The following is a 23,217-nucleotide window of genomic DNA, read 5'->3' as shown; positions in this document are numbered from 1 at the left end:
AGCGAATCCGACATGGACTACGTTACCCACAATGCACCGCGGTGTATTTGTATCCCGATGACGGCCGAGGATGGAGGCAGGTAGGGAGTTCATGGTTAAAAAAATAAGAAAAAGATCGGCGATTTCTCGCTTCGTTCGGCTGACAACGTTCAGGCGACGTTTTAAGTTAGAAAAGCGTCGATAAAAGTCTAATGAGATCTGCTAGGGATCCACACAGAGGAAATTTCGTAACTGAGTTTCAAGTTTTCTCATTGTTCTTCAGTGGCCTGTGCGTCTCTCACTCGTAAATACAGACAAATAGAGCTGTTGTGACTCAGATTACTAAAGTTATTACTCTGTATGTTGGCACTGGCATTAATAAAACATTACCATGGTAAAACCATGTTTGTGGACTTTTACCATGTTATGTACCATAGTGTTAAAGTTCCTTAGAGTACCCAGTAAATACATGGTATCTTGTTATGTCATTTTATTAGATACAAGAACATGGTACATTAGCATCTGGGACTATCCCAGTGTTTTTGTGAGGGATGCTGATGTCAGAAGTACCTCTGCTTAACTTTCTAATTGTGAAGTGCTGCTGTGTGTTTATCAGAAATGCACTGTGATTGTGTCTCGGCACTAACACGTCCCCGATTATTCCAGTTCTAGCCAAGTATGAGAATCAAATCAACGCATTCTCCGAGTTCCTGGAAGACCTGCCGGATGTAGACGAGCCAGTATGGATCTTGGGAGCATGTTATGATCTTAAAACAAGTAAGACAGGCCATAATGTAGTGCCACTTTGCTTTCAGAATTTATTAAATTAATTAACTCTAATTAAACTGGATTTTGCATGTCGTCCACCCTGCTCTCTGTATTGGCATCCACCATTAACACCTTAACCACTTATTAAGATATTAAATCTGAGTTTCTCTTGTCCTTGTTACAGTGTAATTACACTAAAAGTACTGAGCAATATTAATTAACAAAATATAGTTACCATAGGGTTCAGATTAGTTGCGTCTAACTATGCATCATTTACTGTTACATGTTTCAAAGGAGTTTCTTCTGCTCACCAAGGCTCTATTTATTTGATCAAAATGCAGTAATATTAGGAAATATTTTTACAATTCAAAACAATCATTTTCTATGTGAATATATTTTAAAGCATAATTTATTTCTGTGATGCAAAGCTGAATTTTCAGCATCGTTGCTCCAGTCTTCAGAAATCATTCTAATATGCTGATTTGCTGCTCAACAAACATTTCTGATTGTTAGCTTTGATCATTTTCCAGAGAAATCAGAGCTGCTCTCGGATGTGCGCTCACGGCTGTGGTTCACATATAGGAAAAAGTTTTCTCCCATTGGTAAGTAAACAAGTCTAGCTAAATGGAGTGGAGCTGTCTTCAGTCTTGATTGGAGGATGCTGTGTGTCTGTGGTTTGCAGGAGGAACAGGCCCTTCATCAGACGCGGGATGGGGCTGCATGCTCCGCTGTGGACAGATGATCCTCGCACAGGCTTTGGTCTGCAGGCACCTCGGTCGAGGTAAGCTGTGGAAGAGCTGCGACTTATCCTACACTACACTGTATTTCTGTATGAAGGGTGACCAGTGTGATTGTTGATATCCATTGTTAATTGTGCTGGTTCCTGTTTCGTGTCCTCAATCTGGCAACCTGTGTGCGTGTCGAGTCTGAGAAGGAGGGGCGGGAGAAACAACTCTCCTATATTCTCTCCAGTATTTTGTAATTGTACTGCAGTACCGATTTCATCCTCTAGTATATGGAGGACTAAACCTGCAGAAATTAAATTAATAATGTAGCTGCAAGCAGCGATGGCGGGCTCAAGCCATCAGTGCAAACGCCACCCCTGTGGCATCGGGAAAACTGTGCCCACCAGGCACATGCATTTACAGTAACTCTCTGGCAGTCTGGTTTTAAAGGATTCGGCAATTAAAGGGTTAATCCAAACCATCAAGACTGTGAAAGACACACACACAGAACAATATATAAAACTTTAGTAACACTTTTTAATAAGGTTTCAGTTATTAACATGGACTCTATTAATGAACATGAACAATAATTATATAGCATGTCAATGTCAGTTAATATTTAAAACTTAAAAATTAAAATTATAATTTTTTGTTAATATTAGTTAATGCACTGTGAACTAATATCAACAAACATTAATAAATTATGTGAAAATATATTGTTCATGTTAGTTAATGTATTTACTATTGTTAACAAATGAGACTTTATTATGAAGTGTTACTGAGACCTTTATTGATTTACACCACGTGCATAATTATTAGGCATGTTGATATTGTGATTATTTTCTAAGCACATTTTACCAATTCCAAACGACATCAATCTTAATAACTACATTTAACTTTGTGTTTAATCATTTATGAGTGATATATAATTGTCCATGAAGGCTGGAAGAGAAAAACTCTTTATTATTAGTTTTTTTTTTTTTTTTTTACAGATGAAATGAGCCAAAGTCAAAAATTATTAAATCCCCATGAGAAATATTCAAAACTGTTGCAATACAGAAATTGCAAAATTAAGACATGACCATTGGACAAAAATAGCTGACTGGGACAGGGGGGTTACAGTTTTATTTTAAGATTAGTTTATGTACTGTGAAATAACATGAATATTAATATTTTTAATGATATGATTAACTAACATAAACAGATTGTTCATTGTTAGTTCATGTTAGTTAATGCATGTATTAATGTAAACCAAAGAGAGATTATTATAAAATGTTGCCAACACATTTCATGATCTATAACCATTTTTAAAAATAATTTTAATGAGCTATAAACATTTGTGAAATGATTATATAAAACTATATTACCAGTTAAATGCATTAGCTTTTAAAAATACGCATTATTTTTCTTTGACTGAATTTTATAAAAGATTTAAATGCTCTTTACACGTTTCTACAACAATTATTTAAAAGTAATCCTAAAGCGCCATCTAGTGGTGGCCATGATTGGTATTACACACTGCACGTTTGGTGTTGCTCTCTGAACCGGTCAGAATGAAGCGCGGCTAAATGGAGCGTGAGAACAGAATACACTGGGCATATGTCTACGTAACTCCAGGTTCACACACTCTGTTTGTAATGCGTTTTTTTTTTCCGAGCCCATGTTAATGGATCAGAGCGTTCACACTGCACACGGTAAAAGATGTGAACAGAAAAGGTTAGAAATAGAAAGGTGCGAAAAGGAATGAATATCTAGCGCATGAGCATAGAGAGTTGTGAGTGCACAGGACACAGTTTGAGCGAGAGGAGACGCGTTTTAAGTGCGCGCGCTGAGCGAAATCAGCATGTATCTGAGCACGCGTGTCTGGTTTTAAGCGTGCCAACAGAGAGATTCGCGCTCGCGCATTATTTAATGTGCTTTCGCGTTACAATAACTCGCTCTCGCTGCTGCTTCTGTACCGCATACACATACTGCATATGCACTGCAGACGGAGTACGTGTGAACCTGTATAATGTATAACAAATCTATTTCAACACCCGAGGCACCGCTACAATGAGCTCTATGACCAATGCATGGCAAGAAAACATCGCTAATAATTCAGCACTCCTGAATATAAGGAGTTTTTCACTTCCAGCCTTCAAGGACAATTATATATCACTCATAAATGATTAAATAACAAATGTATAGTATTTATTAAGATTGATGTGATTTGGAATAGGTAAAATGTACTTGGAAAAAAATATCACCAGAATATCAGTGTGACTAATTATTATGCACTCGGTGAAAAAGCATTTTTTAATAATTTTATTGATCTATAAGCATGTGTTAAATATTTTTGACTGCATGACAGCTTAGTCTTCATCTGTGAGCTGAACTGTTTTACTGTTACATCCATGAGATTGTGTAAATTCAGATAAATGTCATGTCACAGGATGTCTTTCATAGGTCAGTATCAAATGAGTTTCAAATTATTATTTGCAGCATAAAAAAATCCATGTGTATAATCCAAGATTTCTTAAGCTGTAATGATGAAAAGAAAAAACAACAACACACAATTACTGATTTTCTTTTTTTCTGGTGATTAAAGAGATGTTAACTCTCTCTCTCTCTCTGTCAGCTAGGCCCTCAACCCCCACTTTAAGAAATATAAGACAATTCATGTTTACTTTTTTACTGTTATTTCAATAAATCACTACGGCAAAACCGTTCAAGCTATCCAAAATCCATTCGCAATTTAAGTTCCTCAATGTTTTGGCATCATGTAGAAAAAGTTTGGTGTGTATACTGTAATTATCCTCTGAGCAGTATGCATTAATTAACAGCTATATTTTTCCAAAAATCCATATTCAAATCAATATAACCGACTTCCTGTTCATCGTAGCTGATGACTGTGAATTAGAAAGTTGTCCGTCTTGATAAGAATAATTTATGTACCGAGTTTGGTGTCTGTAGCTAAAACTAACCCACTCACTTTTGACAAAAGGTGGCGCTATAGAGTGCCTCCTCCACGCCCTTTCATGTGCTTTTGACATTGTCTATATATCATTAGGACTGATATGTGTTTTGAGTTTCATGTAATTCTGAGCATTTTATCTGCCTCAAAATCACTAGAACAGAATATTCAAGATTGACACGTTGCCACGGCAACACTATATTAGATATCAATATCCCCACAACAGTTTTACATGGGCCGTGTTTTGGCATTATTCTGATGAAGTTTGAAGCAAATCGAGTGAAAATAAGATGCTGAATTCAAACCATTTTGAAAATGACACACTTCCTGCTGCCAGTTGGTGGCGCTATAACTTTGACTCCTAATAGTCACATCTATGTGATCGGCATCATACATCAAACAATCCGATGAAGTTTGATCTAAATCGGAAAATGTATGTGGATGTTATTAGACATTTCCTGTTTCTCATTTTTTGCCCTAATTTCAACGCCTCGCCACGGACAAACCATTTGAGATATCAAAAATCCCCTGGCAATTTTTCATCCCCAATGTCTTGAGATCATGTTCACCGAGTTCGTGGAGAACGGGTGGAAAACCTCAGAGGAGTATTTCAAATTCCAGAGCATGCTTTTTTGAAACAGCCCTGAATAGCTCACTTCCTGTTGGGTGGAGCCTTTTTCATAGAGCGCGAAAGTTGTTTGGCTCAATGAGATCTATAAGTGTACAGAGTTTCATATAAATACATGCAAGTATGTGTGCGCTATGGTTCAAGATTTCTGACTGTGTTCCAGGGGGCGCCGTAGAGCCCCTGTGCCACGCCCGGGTCCCAGCCTCTGCGGCGTCCTGATGGCCGCAGGTTCCAATGTGTGTGCCAATTTTCAAGAGTTTTTGAGTATGTTAAGGCCTCCAAAAACCCCCGGAAGGTTTAAAAAAAAATAAAAAAAATAATAATAATAATAAGAATAATTCTTAGAAAAACAATAGGGCTCTTCGCCCCTTCGGGCTTGAGCCCTAAAAGTTAAATTGAGCGGAAGGTTAGATAAATAAATGTAATAAAAGGAAAATAAATAAATAAATAAATGATGTGATAAAAACAAAAATAGTTCATTTGTAATAAAATGTAATCCTGAATTTATATTTTAAATTACTTTTTTCCTTTATGTATTTATTTTATTTTTATTCTTTTTAACTTTTATTTACTTATGCTTTCATTCATTTTTATATTTAATTCATTTATTTTTAAATGTATTTATTCATGCATTTATTTATTATATGTATTTTTTATTCCCATGTGTATTTATTTCCAGATTTATTTATTCATTTATTTCTTTTTACTTTTCCGTGTGCAACATGGAAATGAGGGAGGCGGTCCTTGTGGAGCGCCGGTGAATCATTGGTTGAGAGCTCACACTCGGAGTTTGAGAGTGTGGTGTGCCAGATCAACTGGAGAGATCCAATATATTTTCACAGATTCACATTTATTATGTTGAGTTATTTAATAGCAACTGAATTCAGTTACTTATCCTCATAGTTACATCATTAAGCCCGGAACCATCAACATCGTCAATGGTTGATGAATGCATGAATAAATACATTTAAAAATAAATTAATTAATTAAATATAAAAATGAATGAAAGTATAAGTAAATAAATACAGAAAATAAAAACATAAAGGAAAAATTAATTTAAAATATAAATCCAGGATTAAATTTTATTACAAATGAACTATTTTTGTTTTTATTTATTTATCTATTTATTTATTTTTAATTTCTGCATGTTTGGTCCTCCATACTAGTGTCACATACTGCGGCTCTGAAGTGCTCTGCTCCTCTGTGTGTTCTAGATTGGAGATGGGATCCAGAGAAACGTCAGCCCAAAGAGTACCATCGCATCTTGCACTGCTTTTTAGACAAGAAGGATAGCTGCTACTCTATTCACCAGATGGGTATGTCATTCAAGACCATTATTACCGTCCCAGCCCTCTCAGTGACCATTGTACGTTTTGTTTAAAACCATTGGTTCACACAGCAAGTGCACATCATTGCAGTGTCTGTCTGAAAGTCTCTGTGAGTGCTGTACATTGAAGCGGTACTGAAGTAATGAGTATTGTGTGTCCTGCTTGTGTAGCTCAGATGGGCGTTGGAGAGGGCAAGTCTGTCGGAGAATGGTATGGACCGAACACAGTGGCTCAAGTACTCAAGCAAGTGTCATTTTTCTTCTCCAAAGACTGATTTCTTAAAAATAATATTTTGTTGTTGGACACAGTTGTCTTTGTTTTATTTCAAATTTGCTGAAAATGTGCTCGAGATGTAGATGGTGAGTTTGTTTCTTCATCAGATTTGGAGAAATGTAGCATTGCATCACCTGCACACCAATGGATGCTCTGCAGTGAATGGGTGCCGTCAGAATGAGAGTCCAAACAGCTGATAAAAACATCACAATAATCCACAGCACTCCAGTCCATCAGTTAACATCTGGAGAAGACAAAATTGCGTCATTAAGATGTTTTTATCCTCAAACTGTTGGATTTTGACGGCACCCATTCACTGCAGAGCATCCAATGCTGAGCAAGTGATGCAATGCTGCATTTCTCCAAATCTGTTCCCACTAAGAAAGAAAACTCGTATACATCTTGGATGACTTGAGGGCGAAGACTTTTTTTAAGCAAACTTTCATTTTTGGGTGAAGTAGTAATGAAGCACTGTATAATAATAATACTTATATATAATATGCACGCTTTACAAGGTCTTTTAAAGAATGCCACACTGCTCTAAATGAAAGCTCATTTAAATCTCATAGTTTTGAACACAACATTTTGTGTGAACTAACAGCGAATGGCCGTCTGCTTGCAGGAAACTCGCTCTGTTTGATGATTGGAATACACTGGCTGTGTACGTGTCAATGGACAACACCGTTGTTATCGAAGACATCAGTAAGAGTCTTTTTCTGATGAGTCACGTCACATTTATTTATATAGCGCTTTATACATTACTGATTCTTTCAAAGCAGCTTCACACAGTAATAAACAGGAACATAACTGTGTTAATATTCGTCGGTTGTGAAACAACTTCAGTTGAGCTATAAATAGGGTTTCTGCAGCTTTTATGATGGGAAATGTAAGACCTTTTTAAGATCAAGTAAATTTAAAGGAATAAAATGTGTGGAACACAATACGTCAATGTGGTCTCTAAATTTAAATGTCTTCAATGTTTGAAAATACACCTTCCGACAGATTTTTTTAAAAAAAAAGAAAAAAGCTTATGGCTTGAATGGCTCTGCTTCAAATTACCAGAAAGTGGAAGTAACTTTTACCGAACCTCACTGCAAAAAAAAAAAAATAAGTTATTTCCTTCCTTGTTTTTGTCTTGTTTTCAGTGCAAAGATTTATAAATCAAGATGCATTTACTTGAGAATAAAATGACATAAGATACAGTCTTGTTTTCTGAGAAATTGATTAAAATTAAGTAATTCTGTGATTAAAGCAAAAACAAATATCTGCCAGTTGTCTCAGAAAAATAAGCTTAATTCAAAGGGAAGACAAGTTTCTATTCTGCACTGACAGATATTTGTTTTAAGTGCATGCAACATTTAATGCCGTGACTATGAATGCAAGATTTTCTTCCTTAATTCGTAGAAGAGTGAATTAAAACTGCAGCAGCTCTACGATAATGTCATTATTCATCTCAAGTCAGTGTTGATTCACTTCAGTTCAAGAACAGTGTCAGTGTTGCAAAACGTATCAAGAGTTCAGATTTTCAGTCCAGCTTTTGTCCGATAGTGTCAGTGCAACTAAATCAATAATATCACTGAACATGAAGTGTCTTTTAAACCCCAGCTAAGCAAGCCAAATGCAACAGTGGGAAGGAAGCCAGAAATGGAGAAAAAAACCTCGGGAGAAAGTTCCCCAACTTCTCCTCTGGCCTGACTTCGTTAGAGCCGAAGGAAGTTTAAATGGGATTAATAATCTTCTTGTTTCTCACGTCCAACCTTCGTGATGTTCTCACCTCTTCCTCTGGACCAGAGAAACAGTGTAAGCAGCCAGGCCGGGAAAGCAGGTCCAGGGCTGGTCCCTGTGGCCGAGGAGAAGTGCCAGCGTCAGGCCAGAGCTGTTCAGAGACACCTCACCTTCAGTCCCAAAGGCCCCTGGACTGGAGGCCCCTGCTGCTGGTCATCCCTCTTCGAATGGGCATCAACAGCATCAACCCCGTCTACATTCAGGCCTTCAAAGTACCACACTTTTCTTTGTCTGAAGAGTCTGTTATATTCAGTAACTAATTACGTATTCACTAAGTACTTAGATTTTACATTTTAAAATACTCGTAATCAGACTACAGTAATATATATATTTTTTATTAGTTACATATTCACACAATCGCAATATGACGTGGATAAATGCAGGTAAACAAATAAAATATGACATCTTTTAGTGTTTTATTTGGATTGGTTTTATTTTAAAATGATTTTAATTGTGCGTTTTTATTATTTAATTAATTATTAGCTTTTCATTAAACTCACAAACCCCCGTTTGGGAGACCTTGATGTAATGTAATGTTTAATGTACTTCATGTCGTTAATAACAACGAATGGAAAATATTTTATTTTTCTTTGAATTTAAAGATTCAAGATTATCCTGTTTAAATCAATGTGATCAACAAATTATCTGATTATATAAAAAGTAGTCTGATTATATTACCTAAAATATGTAATGTAATGGATTACGTTACTAGCTACAAGTTTTGCCGTGTAATTTAGAGTTACAATTTGTAGGTCATCTACACAGCTCTGATTATATTATCTATCTTAATAAGTTTTTCATGTGTCATATATATACACACGTTTCATCTTCTTTTCCTAGGAGTGTTTTAAGATGCCTCAGTCGTGTGGTGTTTTGGGAGGAAAGCCCAACCTCGCCTATTATTTTATTGGATTTATCGGTGAGTTTTGTTGGCGTTTACAGAGTTTGGGGTAATAAAATGACACGCTAAATACATATGCATGATCCAACGTGTGTCCCATTGAAAATGAACTGATCGAAGGAATCAGCGCGATGCTTTATCCTGGAAAATGTGTTCTTGAGGTATTCTCATTATTTCTTTTTCAGATGATGAGTTGATCTATCTGGACCCTCACACTACGCAGCAGGCCGTGGACACTGAATCAGGCAGTGCTGTGGACGACCAGAGCTATCACTGTCAGAGGACCCCACACCGCATGAAAATCACTAGCCTGGACCCATCTGTGGCGCTGGTGAGAGCTCAGATCACGTCACTGACGCAGCTCTCTGTGAACACAAGCGTATTCTGGATCAGACAGGAGTGCTTCAATGCACAAAAACACACAAAATTATGCAAATGCAATGCTGGAAAAGTCTCAAAATTAAAACACAATTTTAAACGAGATTGCTTCAATGCACAAAAACACACAAAATTATGCAAATTCAAATGTGTCAGATCCGCATCACGTGCGTCAGGTTTTAAAGAGACAGCGCTGCTTTTAAAGTGAAACCTGCTGCAGTCTGTCATTGATGGACATCACAGAGCAAAAAAAGAGAAATCACTCACTGCTCAAGACTTTTGTAGCTTGAATAAAATGTATCAATTTTTTTTTACTTTTGCTTTTGTTTACAGTAGAAAGTCGGCATGGCAACGGTTTTATTTGACGGCAACAAGGCAGAGAAAGCATTCTGTGCTGCTTTTTTTTTTTTTTAAAAACCATAGGTGCGTCCCAAATCGTGTACTTATGCACTGTTCTACGTTTTTTTGTATAAACAGTGCGAGTAGTGCATTCACACTGAGAATTCCAAAAAGAAAAAGTGCACTTAAATAAACCGAAAAATCAAAGTGTGGAATGTTGGACACTTAATGCACTCAACTGTCGCAGCTTTAATCATGTAGTACTATGATTATGAATGACAAAATAACCTTATATGTGACCCTGGACCACAAAACCAGTCATAAGGGTCTCGAAATATAGATTTATACATCACATGAAAGCTTTCACTGATGTATGGTTTGTTATGATAGGACAGTATTTGGCTGAGATGCAACTATTTGAAAATCTGGAATCTGAGGGAGCAAAAAAATCTAAATATTGAGAAAATCATCTTTAAAGTTGTTCAAATGAAGTTCTTAGCAATGCATATTACTAATCAAAAATTAAGTTTTGATATATTTACGGTAGGAAATTTATTAATATATCTTCATGGAACATGATCTTTACTTAACATCCTAATGATTTTTGGCATAAAAGAAAAATCGACAATTTTGACCCATACAATGTACTTTTGGCTATTGCTACAAATATACCCCAGAGACTTAAGACTGGTTTTGTGCTCCAGGGACACATATAATTCATGCACTACATGGTTGAGTACATAGTGTATGAGTGCGTCATTTGGGACGCAGGTCATTTCTGAGAGCTGTGTCTTGCATTTTTAGACACAGACGTATTCTGTGTGAACGGCCCTTTACTGATGCTTTGTCTGAAGACAGACCCACGTACATATTCCAAGATGACAAATGATTTAAAAAAAAAGTTACAAAATGTTCATCCATCGGAAACAAAGACCAGCTTTCTGCTTTTTCTTCCATTTCACTTCTCGAAAAACAAATACGAGAATGAGCCAAACGTCTTCCGCTACAGATGTTTGAATGCATTCATGGTTTGAGTTCAAGGATCAGTAAACGTGAATGTTTGTCCCTAGGGCTTTTTCTGCAAGAGTGAGGAGGACTTTGACAGCTGGTGCGATCTGGTTCAGCAGGTGAGACCCATCAAGAACATGATTTACCAGCTTGCTTTCTTTTCAGTTTTAACTTGCTCTTATCATTCCGCTCTGATTTTGGAGCTCCTCAAGAAGAGAAATTTGCGGATGTTCGAGCTGGTAGAGAAACACCCGTCTCATTGGCCTCCGTTTGTTCCTCCCACCAAACCAGAGGTGCAGACCACAGGAGCAGGTACTGAGGATTGAGAACATTTTCTACGAAGCCTATATTTGCAATCCATTATCAGGATATTATTAATGCATGCATGATACCTTATTAAGTGAAGAAATGAATGCATTATATCCAAGTTACAATGGATTATAGTTCCCATAGTTATAATGTATGCAAGCCTCAAAAGAAACTTTAAGATAAATAATACATAGAGTATTCATAACAAATAAAGGCTTCATAGAAAGTGATTCAAAGACTACGCAGCATGATTTTGTTTCATAACCTGAATATCATTTTTACAGTCTGTGCTCATTCTTCCAGAGTTCATCGAGTCCCCAGACAAGCTTTTTGAGTCAGAAGAGGAGTTTGAGATCCTGAATGTGTGATGAAGAGATGTCAGTCGCCCTGCTGTGCTCCACACCGCACAAGTGCCTCCGATCAACACCGAGCAAAAAACAACAGCAGAGCAGAAAAGCCATCCAAGGATCCCGTAGCAGCTTTGTGTGACGTTTAGCCTCGTTCAGAGGGCGTGTAAGAGACGGTGTTTTTAACAAACAGAGAACTCGTCGTGTTCGCGTGAACTTTTCCGTACTGTATCATGGAGAGGTGAAGGCTTTGATGAGGATGATATCTTTAAAACCTCGACACACACTACCTCCTGACTGCAGGAGACGGATCATATGCAGACATCTTTAATTCAGTGTTATTCAAGGAAAAAAATGACTACCTTATTGGTTAAACAAGTGCCTCTCTTTATCACATATTTATGTTTCTGACTGGTAAAGGTGATGTTTCCTTTTTCTTATTACAGTGGGTTAATTATTTCACCCACCCCTGCACATCTGTAAATATGGCTTCAGGTGAAGATATTTAAAAATGTTTAGTGCATTTTCGATCGGTCCTATCACGTTTTTTTAAATGAAATAAACTGTAAAGATACTAAATTATGAGATCCTATCATTTATCGGTGAATGTTGTCCCTTTCATGTCTACACTGTCTTTGTATGTTTATAAAAGATGACAAATCTGAACAGGACTCTTCTTTTGTTTATGTCTAAAATAATGTGTAGTATGATATGTAACTCATTCAAAGAAAAGATTTATTGCATAAATTACAAAAAAAAAGACTAACCCTAGTAAAAAAGGATTATGATATTTCATACTAAGTATAGTTCAAATCTATTAACATATTTACTGACATATAGCTACAGATTTGCTGATATAACAATTTGGATTGCTGCTTGTGCATGATGCACGTTTCTTAATATTAAGCCTAAACTGAACAATAAAATAAAATTATATCACTATTGATGAGGATTATATAATCTTTCAATGCAAGATATTTAAAGTGTCCCTGAAGTAAACCTGCAATAGCTCCACTTGAGCACATTCAAAAATACTTCAGCATATCTTTAGTTGGACTTCAGCACTACTTTAAAGTGCATTTAGTATAAAATTTGTTGTTCTTATTTCACAGACTGGCAAGTATACCAGTTTAGTGTACTAAAAGTACAACTGTAGGGTATTTTATTAAGTACTGTACATAAATATGTAAATGTATTCATAGTATACTTAGCATGAAATAAATGTATTTCAAACACATTTTAGTATATATATTTTTTCATCATAGGTAAGTAACTAAAAAAATATAACTTTCATAACTTTTTGGGTAAGGTTTTGATATTTAAATGTATTATAATTTGTATTTCTTTTAATGGATGCCTTAAATTGACAAAAAAAAAAAAAAAAAAAGGATTATAATGTATTTTTTTTTCTTTATCTTCATCAAAGAATCCTGAAAAAATTAAAGTTTCCACAAAAATATTCAGCTTTCAAATAATAATAATCAGAACTGTTTCTTGAGCAGCAAATCAGAATATTATTATGATTTCTGAAGTTCACGTGACACTGAAGACTGGAGGAATGATGCTGAAAATTCAGCTTTGATCACAGAAATAAATTACATTTAACAATATATTCAAATAGAAAACAGTCATTTTAAATTGTAATAATATTTCACAATATTACTACTGTACTTTTGATTGAATAAAGCTTTTCTGAAAATAAGAAAGAAATATTTGAACGGTGGTGCATCTTTGTGTTTTAGTTATTTTGCTTTAAAAAATAATAAATAAATAATAATAATTTAGGAAATGTAACTCAATTTACTAATGGATTATATATTAATATATTTCCTAATTGTTGCTTTACTCTAAATATTTTTTTTTTTGGCCAGCAGAGTGCAGCAGCTATCAACCAAGATACAGGACAAGTGGAAAAACTGGGGTCTTAACGTGTCCACAGCAATGTTGCATCATACTAGACATGAGAAATCACAAACACATGACTCAGACTCAAGGATACCTTGGCACTTTTTTATTGCAATAGCTCTATTACAAGCAAACCCAATCTAATAAATATACACGAAAAGAAAAATATATAAAAATGTAGAAGGAACCAAATAAAAATAAAACAAAAAACTCAAACACCCTCATCCTTGAAACCAAGCGAGGTGCCGTGTAGCGTGTTGGCGAGAGAAGGGATATCAAAAATTACAATATTTACAAAAGGAAGACGGCGCTGATAATGGTCTGCTTCAGTCATTATTATCAACATGTTTCAACCCGATCACAAGCTTTCAGCGTAAGTGAGTACTGACCAAATGAACAGCGAGTTGTTGACACAGACTTTGCCCATCTCTTTTATTTTTTGTTGTTGTTGTCCAGCTCTTCCTTTCAGTCACTGTAAAAGGCAAACGACACAATTCCAAACAATATCAGTATCCCCAAAATATAACCTCAGTAGAGCCCCTAGTATAAAAAAACACAAGTTTGATTATTTGTCCAGGCTGTTATTGTGTAGAAAAATCCCCAAGAAACGGTATACTACTGTTTTTTCATTTCACATTTTACATTAAAGCAAAGCAATATCATGACACAATAGCATGACAAAAGCTAGTCAAAGAAAGATGGGAAAAAGTCACCGACGTATGGTTTCGTCCCAACATAATCTGGACTACTACTGTAAAGCGTACACATCTTACTACACAGCTTTCAACCACAACCCTCTTCATATAAAGCTTCCAGGTACAAGCAAACATAAAAAAAGAGCCTAGTAACTCTTAGTTAAAAAAGGCTCGAGAGATGAGGGGAACACAGGTTGTCTGAAGTCGTATATACATTGAACTCCGCCTCTCAGCAAGTAGTACTGAATTCGTACGAATGCGCGCACCGGCAAACGGTGAACGCCACTACACTGGATTCAATAAATAAACACAGACGATCAATAAATAATCAATAAATTAACAAAAACAACAAACGGGATGTAAAGTGGCACGACGTCATCCTTCAGTACTGTGGCAGTTCGTAAGACAAGTCGTGAAATGCAAATGCGTAACCACAAGAAATAGTAAACATTGTCGTTTTGTGAGCGGTGGCTCAAAAACACTCCCAATTTATGTAAACAAGGCTATTTCAAACGAGGACGGAAAAGCCGCGGCGGTGGAAACGGTGGCGTTTTGCATCTCAGAGTCGGCAATACTTGATATCGCACTAATACAGGCGAGGCTGAAAGGATTTTGTGAGCGTTTTCCCAACGGCGTGAACGGGAGGTAGCAACTCGGAAACACTGTCTCGGCTAAAAAGTGCTCTCGTACTCGTTTTGAAGCGTGCCACGCTTTTGAATTCGCCCGATGTTGCCTCGTTTCTCAGACGCTCTCTCGTAGGGGATGTTTTCATGCACCCAAAACACCGGGCGGGATGATTTAATAACTGTACACAACGAAAAAAACAACGCGGTCTTCACAGAAGTGTCCTGTGGGACAAGTTCGAACAGTGCGTCCACTGTTAACCCCTGAAAAAATACTGTATATAAAATAAAAATGGCCGGAACTAAGTACAGCGAGTGTCAGGTGATACAAAATGATACTCGATATACAAGCTTCTCCTATTTACATCCGATTTTGCACGGAGAAACATAAACCTGTAACCTAAGAGCTATGATGCGCTTCATATCGTGCACACAAAAATAGAAGTGCTAGATATCTGAAGCTCACAGTTCTATTTTAGCGAACCCGCTCTAGTAAACAAGACCGAAGACAATAAAGGAAAAAAAAAAAAAAAAGGATTATCATTCGGACAAATGAAACCGGTTGTTGAGGCAGTTATGTGGGAAATACAGATCATACGAGGTTGTGCAGTTTCTCAGTCTTTGTTGTTGGAGGTCTGAGGAGGAGGAGGAGGCTTGCTCTTCGGCGTTCCAGAGTTCAGTGGATTCTCCGTGTCCTGATTCTCCTTCGGGCACCAGAGTTTGACTCACTCAGTCTGCAAGGGTGAGGAGACAGATCGCACGTTAACAAATGCTTTAATGTGTTTGATGCTTGCATTCCTGGGTTTCCAGTCAATGCATGCTCAAATGTACAATAAAAGTCACTTTGGACCCCAATCAGCTTCATTATCTTTATGAAGTAGAGCCTATATTGAAGATATATTGAAACCACACAAATCAGTAGTTTTTTTTTCTTCCCAGTTTACTATAATAAGTGGTAAATGCTTCTAAAAGAACAGTGATAAACACTTTATGGTGTATGTATTTGAACCCATTAGGGGTTTTGTTACAGCTGATGCTGATTCTAGGAAAAATATAGCCATCGCAGAAATAAGGATGATTTTTTTTTCTCCAAAATCCTGTACTCTTCATGAAAATAGTAATAAAATGCTTCACAAAAAAATACAGAATCAATTTGTTTTAAGTGTTCTTAAATTCTTAGATGCAAAAACCTGCTGTTATTTGTTTTTATAGGTTATCTGATTCCAGCAAATATATAACTCTCATCTCTTATGATATATCAACTCTTAATGATGAGCTTGAGAGAAAAAATAACCTTTACTTACATTCACTGCAAAAAAGTATTTTCTTACTTAGTGTTTTAGTGAGTTAACAGATATCTAAACATTCTAAAAATGCCTTTTCTGAAAAGAATATTTACAATTTTGTTAGTTTTTGCTTAAAACAAGAAGAAATACTTGCCAATGATGCAAAAAAAAAAAAAGCAAAGATGCAAAAAAATTATCTTGTTTTCCCTTTGATGATTATTTTTCTTACTCAATTGGTAGGTATTTTTTCATGTTTTAAGCAAAACTAACAAAATTTTAATACATTTTTCAGAAAACAAGACAATATCTTAACTCATTTTGCTTCTCAAGTAAATATATCTTGAGTCAAGAATGCTTAGATGTTTGTACTTGAAAACAAGTCAAAAATATTAAGTTAGAAAATCATTTTTGCAGTGTTGGTATGGAATTCTATTTATTGTTCATTATGAGTGAAAGTCTCATTATAGCTTTCGTAAACACTGTAAGAAAAATCACTTAAGCTTACTTTGCAAAGTTACCCGCAAAGTTCTTTTTGAAATCTATATAGGTGAGCAAGAAAAAGCTTTTGTAGGAAATGGGAAGCAAGAATGCATCTGTGATAGACCAGAAATCAGCATTCAAAGAAAAAAAAACAGCATTTTAAGTCATCTTGGTGAAAGGTTTTACTTGACTATTTAAACTGTGAAAGCAAGGTTTTTTAGGCAGCATGCAAGTGGATTCCTTTAATATCATATTTGCACATCACAACTCGCTCTGTGCACATGAAGGGCTCTTTTCCCAGTGCTATTCAAAGTGCAAAACCAAATTTCAAATCATGTTCAATTAGTTCAGAAAATCAGTGAGAAAAAAATAACATCTTTGAAAGCAACAGCAACATTTTTCATAGTTTCTCTTCTCTCTATATCAACAACATGCCAGTGTCAAGTTGACAGGACAATTCTGCTCCCTCGTCTCTCCTCAGGACTGTAGGAAAAGATTTGAATAAAAGAGAAAAGATTTTGATATTAGAAACTGCTTCTTAACAAATGGACTGTTTAGGTTAATTTACATCACACAGTGCACTCTGTTCAATAACTGTCTCCGCTGTTTGCATTTGTACAAGTAATGAATGTTGACGCAGCATGCAGCTTTTGAGGACTACTAGCGATCACTTAATTTGTAGCATAAGGGGAGACAGAGATGCAACCAACCTTTTGAGGCAGTGGCACGTCCTCCAGAAACGGAGAAGTCTATACCAGCGTAAGCATCACTCTCTTGGAGGTTACTGTGAGCTGGGTGTGGAGGGGGAGTGTCGCGTGTGACCCTGGGCACTTCTCTCAGGTCCAGAGCGATGTAGTTGAGGTAGCTGGATGAGGTGTTCTGAGGCATCCCTCTGCTAGCGGAGCTCGTCGCTAGGGCTGTCGAGTTGGGAGAGGCGCCCGAGTGTGACCGCATGCTGTCAAAGGAGCTGGAGTTTTGCCATCTGCTAGCTTCGGGGAGATTCTGATTGGCTGAGGGCCTGATTCCACAACCGCTAGCAAAAGAAGCAGGCAAGGGGATGAACGTCTCTGAACTGTGTCGTCTCCTTCCCTGCGGGTCCGCCCTGATGACCTTGGGCTCCGTATGACTGAACGGCAGACGCTCGGAGATGCAAAGGTGCTGCATCGCTCTCAACGGACCATCTCCGCATTCGTCGTGCATCTCTAAATTAGTCGACGCCTGCCCGTAAGTGCACCCTAAGGGACGGGCGTAGTTGGGAGGGTTCCACGGCGCTACGAGCGAGTGCCGAGGAGGGCGGTCCTTCAGGAGCCCGTCCATGTTTAGGCCCAAGTAGTCATGGTCTGGCGAGGAGCAGCAGTGCCGATAGCAGGGTTGAGAAGGCGGCGGAGTGGAGGGAGAATTTACAGAGGGTGGAGAAGCAGCGGTGTGAGAGGAACGAGACCCAAAGTCCATGTGAATGTACTCTCCGGGACTAGGTGGGCTTGGGGGCTCGGCCGGGGACATGGGAATGTATTCCATCTTTTCATGCTTTTCTCGTGACGGGGCTTTGTAAGAGCGTGGGAGCGAGAAGTACGAGGTCTTTGGACCTTCAGGCGAGGCCTGCGAAAAGCCTTCGGCCACGGTAAGTTGGGACATGTCCATGTAGTCATCATACTCTGCTTGCTCCCTACTGGAGGGGCTGTCGCCCGGGAGCATCATCATGTAGCCATATCGGTCCGCTTGCTGCGAGGAACAGGGGTGAATGTCCAGGGTGGCAGGGTGGTTTGCTCGGGGTTGCATAGGGATGTAATCTGTATTCGGAGAGGGAGCAATGCTGTAGATCATGGGCATGTAGCCCTCGTCTTTTGGCAGTTTCTTTTGACACTCAGAGCTGAGCAAGGGAGGCTTGTTTGGGTGATGTAATTCAGAGTAAGACTTATAGGCTGACTTCAGCAGGCACGAGCAAACCTGGTGTCGTTTCGACTCCACCGGGCTCGACTCGTCTAAAGAGGATGAGGTCTGTGTAGCTTTCTGCTGCGTGATACTCAAACCACCACCGCCGCCGCCAAGCTTCGGCTTGGATGAATGTGCAAGCTTGAGGAAAGTCCTCTCCATGTAACTGCTCTCCTCTTCGAAAGTCCTCAGCCCATCTCTGTGCCAATCCATGGTCATGTACTCAGTCAGCCGATAGTCCTCCCGAACTGGCGGAGTGCTGCCGTGGGATTCGGGCGTGGTGCAACTTGCGTGAAAGTACCTGAAGTCACACGGGCTGGGGCAGAACTCATCGGACGAGTTGAAGCCTCCATCACTAGGGGAGCCACAAATGGAGGAGCTTGAGGGGCGAGTGTGTGTGTCAGAGGCCGAGCCGTGCCCGCTGCTGCTGGACACGCTGATGGGGCTGGTGGCAGATAGGAATTGAGACATAGGGAGGGAAGCGGACCGGGTGTGGTGGCTCGATCCGGGTGAGGCGTGGGCGCAGCAGCTGCCACTTTCTTCTCGGCCTATGCTGAGAACGGGGGTGTTTAGATGCACCAGGCTGCCTGTTCCAGAGCTGAGGGGGCGGTTCTGAGTGCCTTCTCCCTCGCTGGAGGTCCGGTAGCGCTGGCCTCGCCCTCTGTTTTTGCCTGTAGGTGGCGTGCCTGTCACCGAATCTGTCCTGGAAAGGCGCTGCAGCCCGGTTTGGCTCGGGGGAAGGTTGCCGAGATGTCGGCGAGTCGTGCTGAACGGCATGGGGTTCGAGCCGGAGGACTGGCTTTTGCTCCGCGGCCTGAAGTCAGGAAAGGCCTTGAGAGCCTTCATGGTGTCGAGAATGGTCTCGTGCATGTTCTGCGCCACCACCGAGTCCTCGACTTGCACCCAGATTTCACCAGGGCCGATGGAAGAAGAGCGGCCCACCTCGATGAAGAAGAAGCTCTCGGAGTGGCCGCAGCGGCGAATGCTCATTAGCGGCAGGTTGACGGCAGGTGTCTCCGAGTTCAGCTTCACCAGGTGAATGGTCTTGGCGGAAAGGCACAGACGGTACACGCCCATTAGATTCCTGGTCTGACCCAAGCCTTTAGGCTTGACGTTGACCTGCCACACCTCCTTAAAAATAGTCCCCGGCGAAATCGTCCCGTAACCGTCGTCGAGTTCGTCATTGTCCAGCTGCCCCTTTTTCCCCTCCGTCATAAGTTCGGTGAGGGCCAGGTACCACTCCTCTTGCTCCTGTTCGCTCTCCGCCACCACGGCGAAATACTCATCTTTAGTGTAAAGGGCAATGAGGTATTTGTTCTTAGCATCAGCCCTCTTGTTCACCGTAAAACACTGGGACAGATAAATCACCCTCTTAGCAGGGCATGCGACACCGGAGGCAGCAGCTTTGAGGGCGTTTCGAAATTTCTTCTCGCTGTCGTAATACTCCAGCCGGCTGGGCCCGAGGTTGCTGGGGCCCCGCAAGACGAAGAACCTCTTGTGGCCATGCTTCTGTTTTCTGAGATAGCCACATTTCCATATGTCCCTATCCACACCGCCGGAGCAGACGGCGGCGGCGGCCAGGGCAGCAGCAGTGGTGTCGGTGCTCAGCACGCGGCAGAAGGCAGAGTCGTGCACTTTATACTGGAGCGGTGGCAAGTTCTTCCTCAATACAGCATCCTGAGGGTTCTCATCCGGGAACAGATGATGCACTTTAAAGTGGTAAGGCGGATGGTACCTCCTCTGAGGCTGAGAATGAGAGGAGGCCGTTAAGTGCATGGGCAAACGGGAGCCGCTGTTATTGATTGAGGTGGAGGAGGAGGAGGAGGATGGAGGCTCCCCGGCAGCACAAGAGATGTGGCCGTTGGACGCGGGCGTTTTTGTGACAGCGCGCCGCGGCTGTGCCTCCAGTGTCAACATGACGCCGTGATTCGGTAAACGCGGCCGATCTTCCATGGGACAATGCGATGAAAGGTCACTTTACCTCCGCTTTACGCTGATGCACGGCCCATTTTATCGGCTGCGGGTTCGTAGCTCAGATACAATTACGCGTTCGAGTGATCCGTGCTGCTTTCCGATGTATCCCCCTGGTGATTATTCAGCGCGACGAGACGTTGCATCTTCGCAGAGCCTCCATCATCGCTCGCTGCCATTATAAATCTTTATTTGCCCGCTTCACTCATGGTGGCTACACATCACTACAGCCCAGCGAAAACAACACGTGACGCGCACGTCAGCGCACCGCGCGGGGTGAACGCGGTCAGCAGACGCCTCTGATTGGTCCGCTTGCGGAAAAAAGCTGTGATGGACAGTTCTCTAAACCAATCAGAGCCGTCAATCCAGCAACCGCGTCTGCCGTCTGCCTCTGTGTGCAGACTGTGGTTCTGGAATAATAAATATCTTTGTAAAGAGAATAAGAATTTTACAAAAATATATAATGAGTTCATTTGCAAAAACTTTCAATTTCTTCACATTTAATGTCAACACAACATGTTCTATCAGATGGTTTTAATTTGACAAATGTATTGAGTAAACTTGTGAATTTAGAGGCTCTGTTATTGGGTTTGTTCATTATGTTATTCTATTTGATAATATGTGTTAATAAACATAAATAAATAAACAAAGGAATGTTTTTTTTAATCATTTCTAATTAAGATACAGGACCAACAAGAATCAGGAGAAGACGCTGAAGATGAATTAATGGTAAAAATGAGCAGGCTTTACTGAATAATGTTATCAGTGCTGCACAATTTCAACATATATTGTAATGTAAAAGCAAAAACAATGGAGAACTGCTGCTTCAACAAACGTTATAAGTAATGTACAATTGCTACTTGTATTTTGTAATGATGGGATATAGAATTGATAACAGCTCTTTCAGTGAAAAAAAGAATAAGATTAATAATAAAAAAAATTCTATTCTTGGTGCCCTTTGAACACTTCAGTGCAACTTTGATGTTGAACTCTTCCAAAAGCTGTGTTATGCTCAAAATTTGAACTTTTTTATATCTTGCAATTGCAAATGTATTTTCAATTTTGCATAAGAGGTGCCTTTTAAAAGAATTCATATTTTTAAAAAATAATTTAGATTTTTTTATTTTTTAGAATTTGCATATGTATTTATTAATTTTGATAATTGGTGATTTGTACACATAAATAACATATGGTTGTATTGTTATTAGTGATATTCCATGTGTTACAAAAATTATTACCATAAGTTTTAAACAGTTTACAAAAACAAAAATAAATCAACTACTACCAACTAAAACACATGACTGAAAAAAGGCCTGGTCTCACAGACAGGGTTTAGATTGAGCCAGGACTAAATAATAAATTATTTAAACTTAAGTTTTTTTTGTTGTTGTTGTTATTTGTATTATTTAAACTTAAGTTTTTTTTGTTTTCAATGCAGTGCAAGTTGCATTCAGTTAAGACAGCTCAAACATGCACTTTAGTCTAGGACTAAGCTTAAGCCTTGTCTGTGAAACCGGGCAAAATAGTAATAAAATGAATGTCCAGTCGTTGAAAGGCGGGTCGTTTATCTGGTTTATCTGGCTGCTCATTCCAGCACTGTCTGTCAGGATAATTTATTTCATTTTAATTGTTGGAAGACATGCACATATTGAAGCAGGAGTTAATGGGTTACTACATGTAGCAGACATGCAATAGAGTTGTGGTTTTCCAAAAGCAATGTATCATGCTGCATTCTTACCGCTAGGTGTCAGTATAAGCCCAAGAAGAGTGCCATATCAGAAAGTGCAATATAAACAAACACTACTGAATATTGAGATGATATTCTAGTATTTTAAGATGATGTTTTTTTTGGGATTTTGGTTTTTTTTGCTACATGCAATGACAAATGTATAATATGAGAAATTCATACGTACCATATGAAATAACCAAATGTCATGAGAAATGTTAGAACTGCTGACAAGGAAACTTCAAGCAATAACAGAGAATCCACCCTGAAAAAAAAAACAAAAAAAAACTTTTGTCATGCCTCCAAATAGACCTTGCCTTGCAGAATTATATTTTCTCCTCATCCAGCGCTAACACAAAGTGCCAAAGGAGGTTTTCATAGCCGTGCTGTAAAACCATTTTTGGTTCCCCAAAGCACCTTTCAGTGAATGGTTCTTTAAAAGACTTAAAAGACTTCTTAGTACTGAGAACAGTTTACAGAACATAATCTGAAGAACAATTAATCTAGAAATAACATTTTTTCCAATGAAAAGCTTCCGTGGATGTCTTCGTGCCAATAAAGAAGCTTTTATTTTTAAGAGTCTAACACTGTATGCAGCATGCCAAGCAGCTGGCATTTCTTTAGGTCAAAAGAAAATATGGAAAAATATGGACAAATCCAGCAATTTTTTTCAGAGTGTAAACTAACCGTCCTAATCAGAAGTAAATGATGCAACTGAATACATCAACAGTGTGCAGATTACTGGCAAAAGCTGCAGAGCAGTTCACATTTTTAGAAATGTTTGATGCAGCCAATACACACTCTCATGCAATATTTTCCAGTTCCCTGGTTGTGGTCGTATAAGTGTTAATGGTTTGGGTTTAATTGTTTATGAAGTT

The 23,217-nt window shown here is 38.9% G+C and overlaps 2 protein-coding genes across 2 annotated transcripts; one reads left to right on the top strand and one right to left on the bottom strand.

Moving 5' to 3' along the window:
* The first annotated feature begins 36 nt into the window (after positions 1-36).
* Positions 37-12,387, top strand: atg4a (autophagy related 4A, cysteine peptidase). Its single transcript, XM_019098430.2, has 13 exons — positions 37-80; positions 646-756; positions 1,278-1,349; positions 1,430-1,528; positions 6,268-6,369; positions 6,552-6,624; positions 7,277-7,356; positions 8,446-8,651; positions 9,280-9,358; positions 9,526-9,671; positions 11,128-11,184; positions 11,266-11,377; positions 11,678-12,387. Exons 1-13 carry the CDS (start codon positions 71-73, stop codon positions 11,740-11,742), a joined length of 1,212 nt encoding a protein of 403 aa, XP_018953975.1. The 5' UTR covers positions 37-70; the 3' UTR covers positions 11,743-12,387.
* A 1,330-nt stretch (positions 12,388-13,717) lies between these two features.
* On the bottom strand, positions 13,718-20,895 carry LOC109083655 (insulin receptor substrate 2-like). Its single transcript, XM_042747681.1, has 2 exons — positions 17,421-20,895; positions 13,718-15,678 (listed from the first exon to the last, which is right to left on the bottom strand). The coding sequence occupies exons 1-2, from the start codon at positions 20,593-20,595 to the stop codon at positions 15,674-15,676; spliced, it is 3,180 nt and encodes a 1,059-aa protein (XP_042603615.1). The 5' UTR covers positions 20,596-20,895; the 3' UTR covers positions 13,718-15,673.
* Between the last annotated feature and the right edge of the window lie 2,322 nt (positions 20,896-23,217).

The sequence above is a fragment of the Cyprinus carpio genome, chromosome B21 (assembly GCF_018340385.1).
Source record: "Cyprinus carpio isolate SPL01 chromosome B21, ASM1834038v1, whole genome shotgun sequence".
Lineage (NCBI taxonomy): Eukaryota > Metazoa > Chordata > Actinopteri > Cypriniformes > Cyprinidae > Cyprinus > Cyprinus carpio.
The sequence above is the reverse complement of the archived record's forward strand: the minus strand, read 5'-3'. Positions and strand labels throughout refer to the sequence as shown.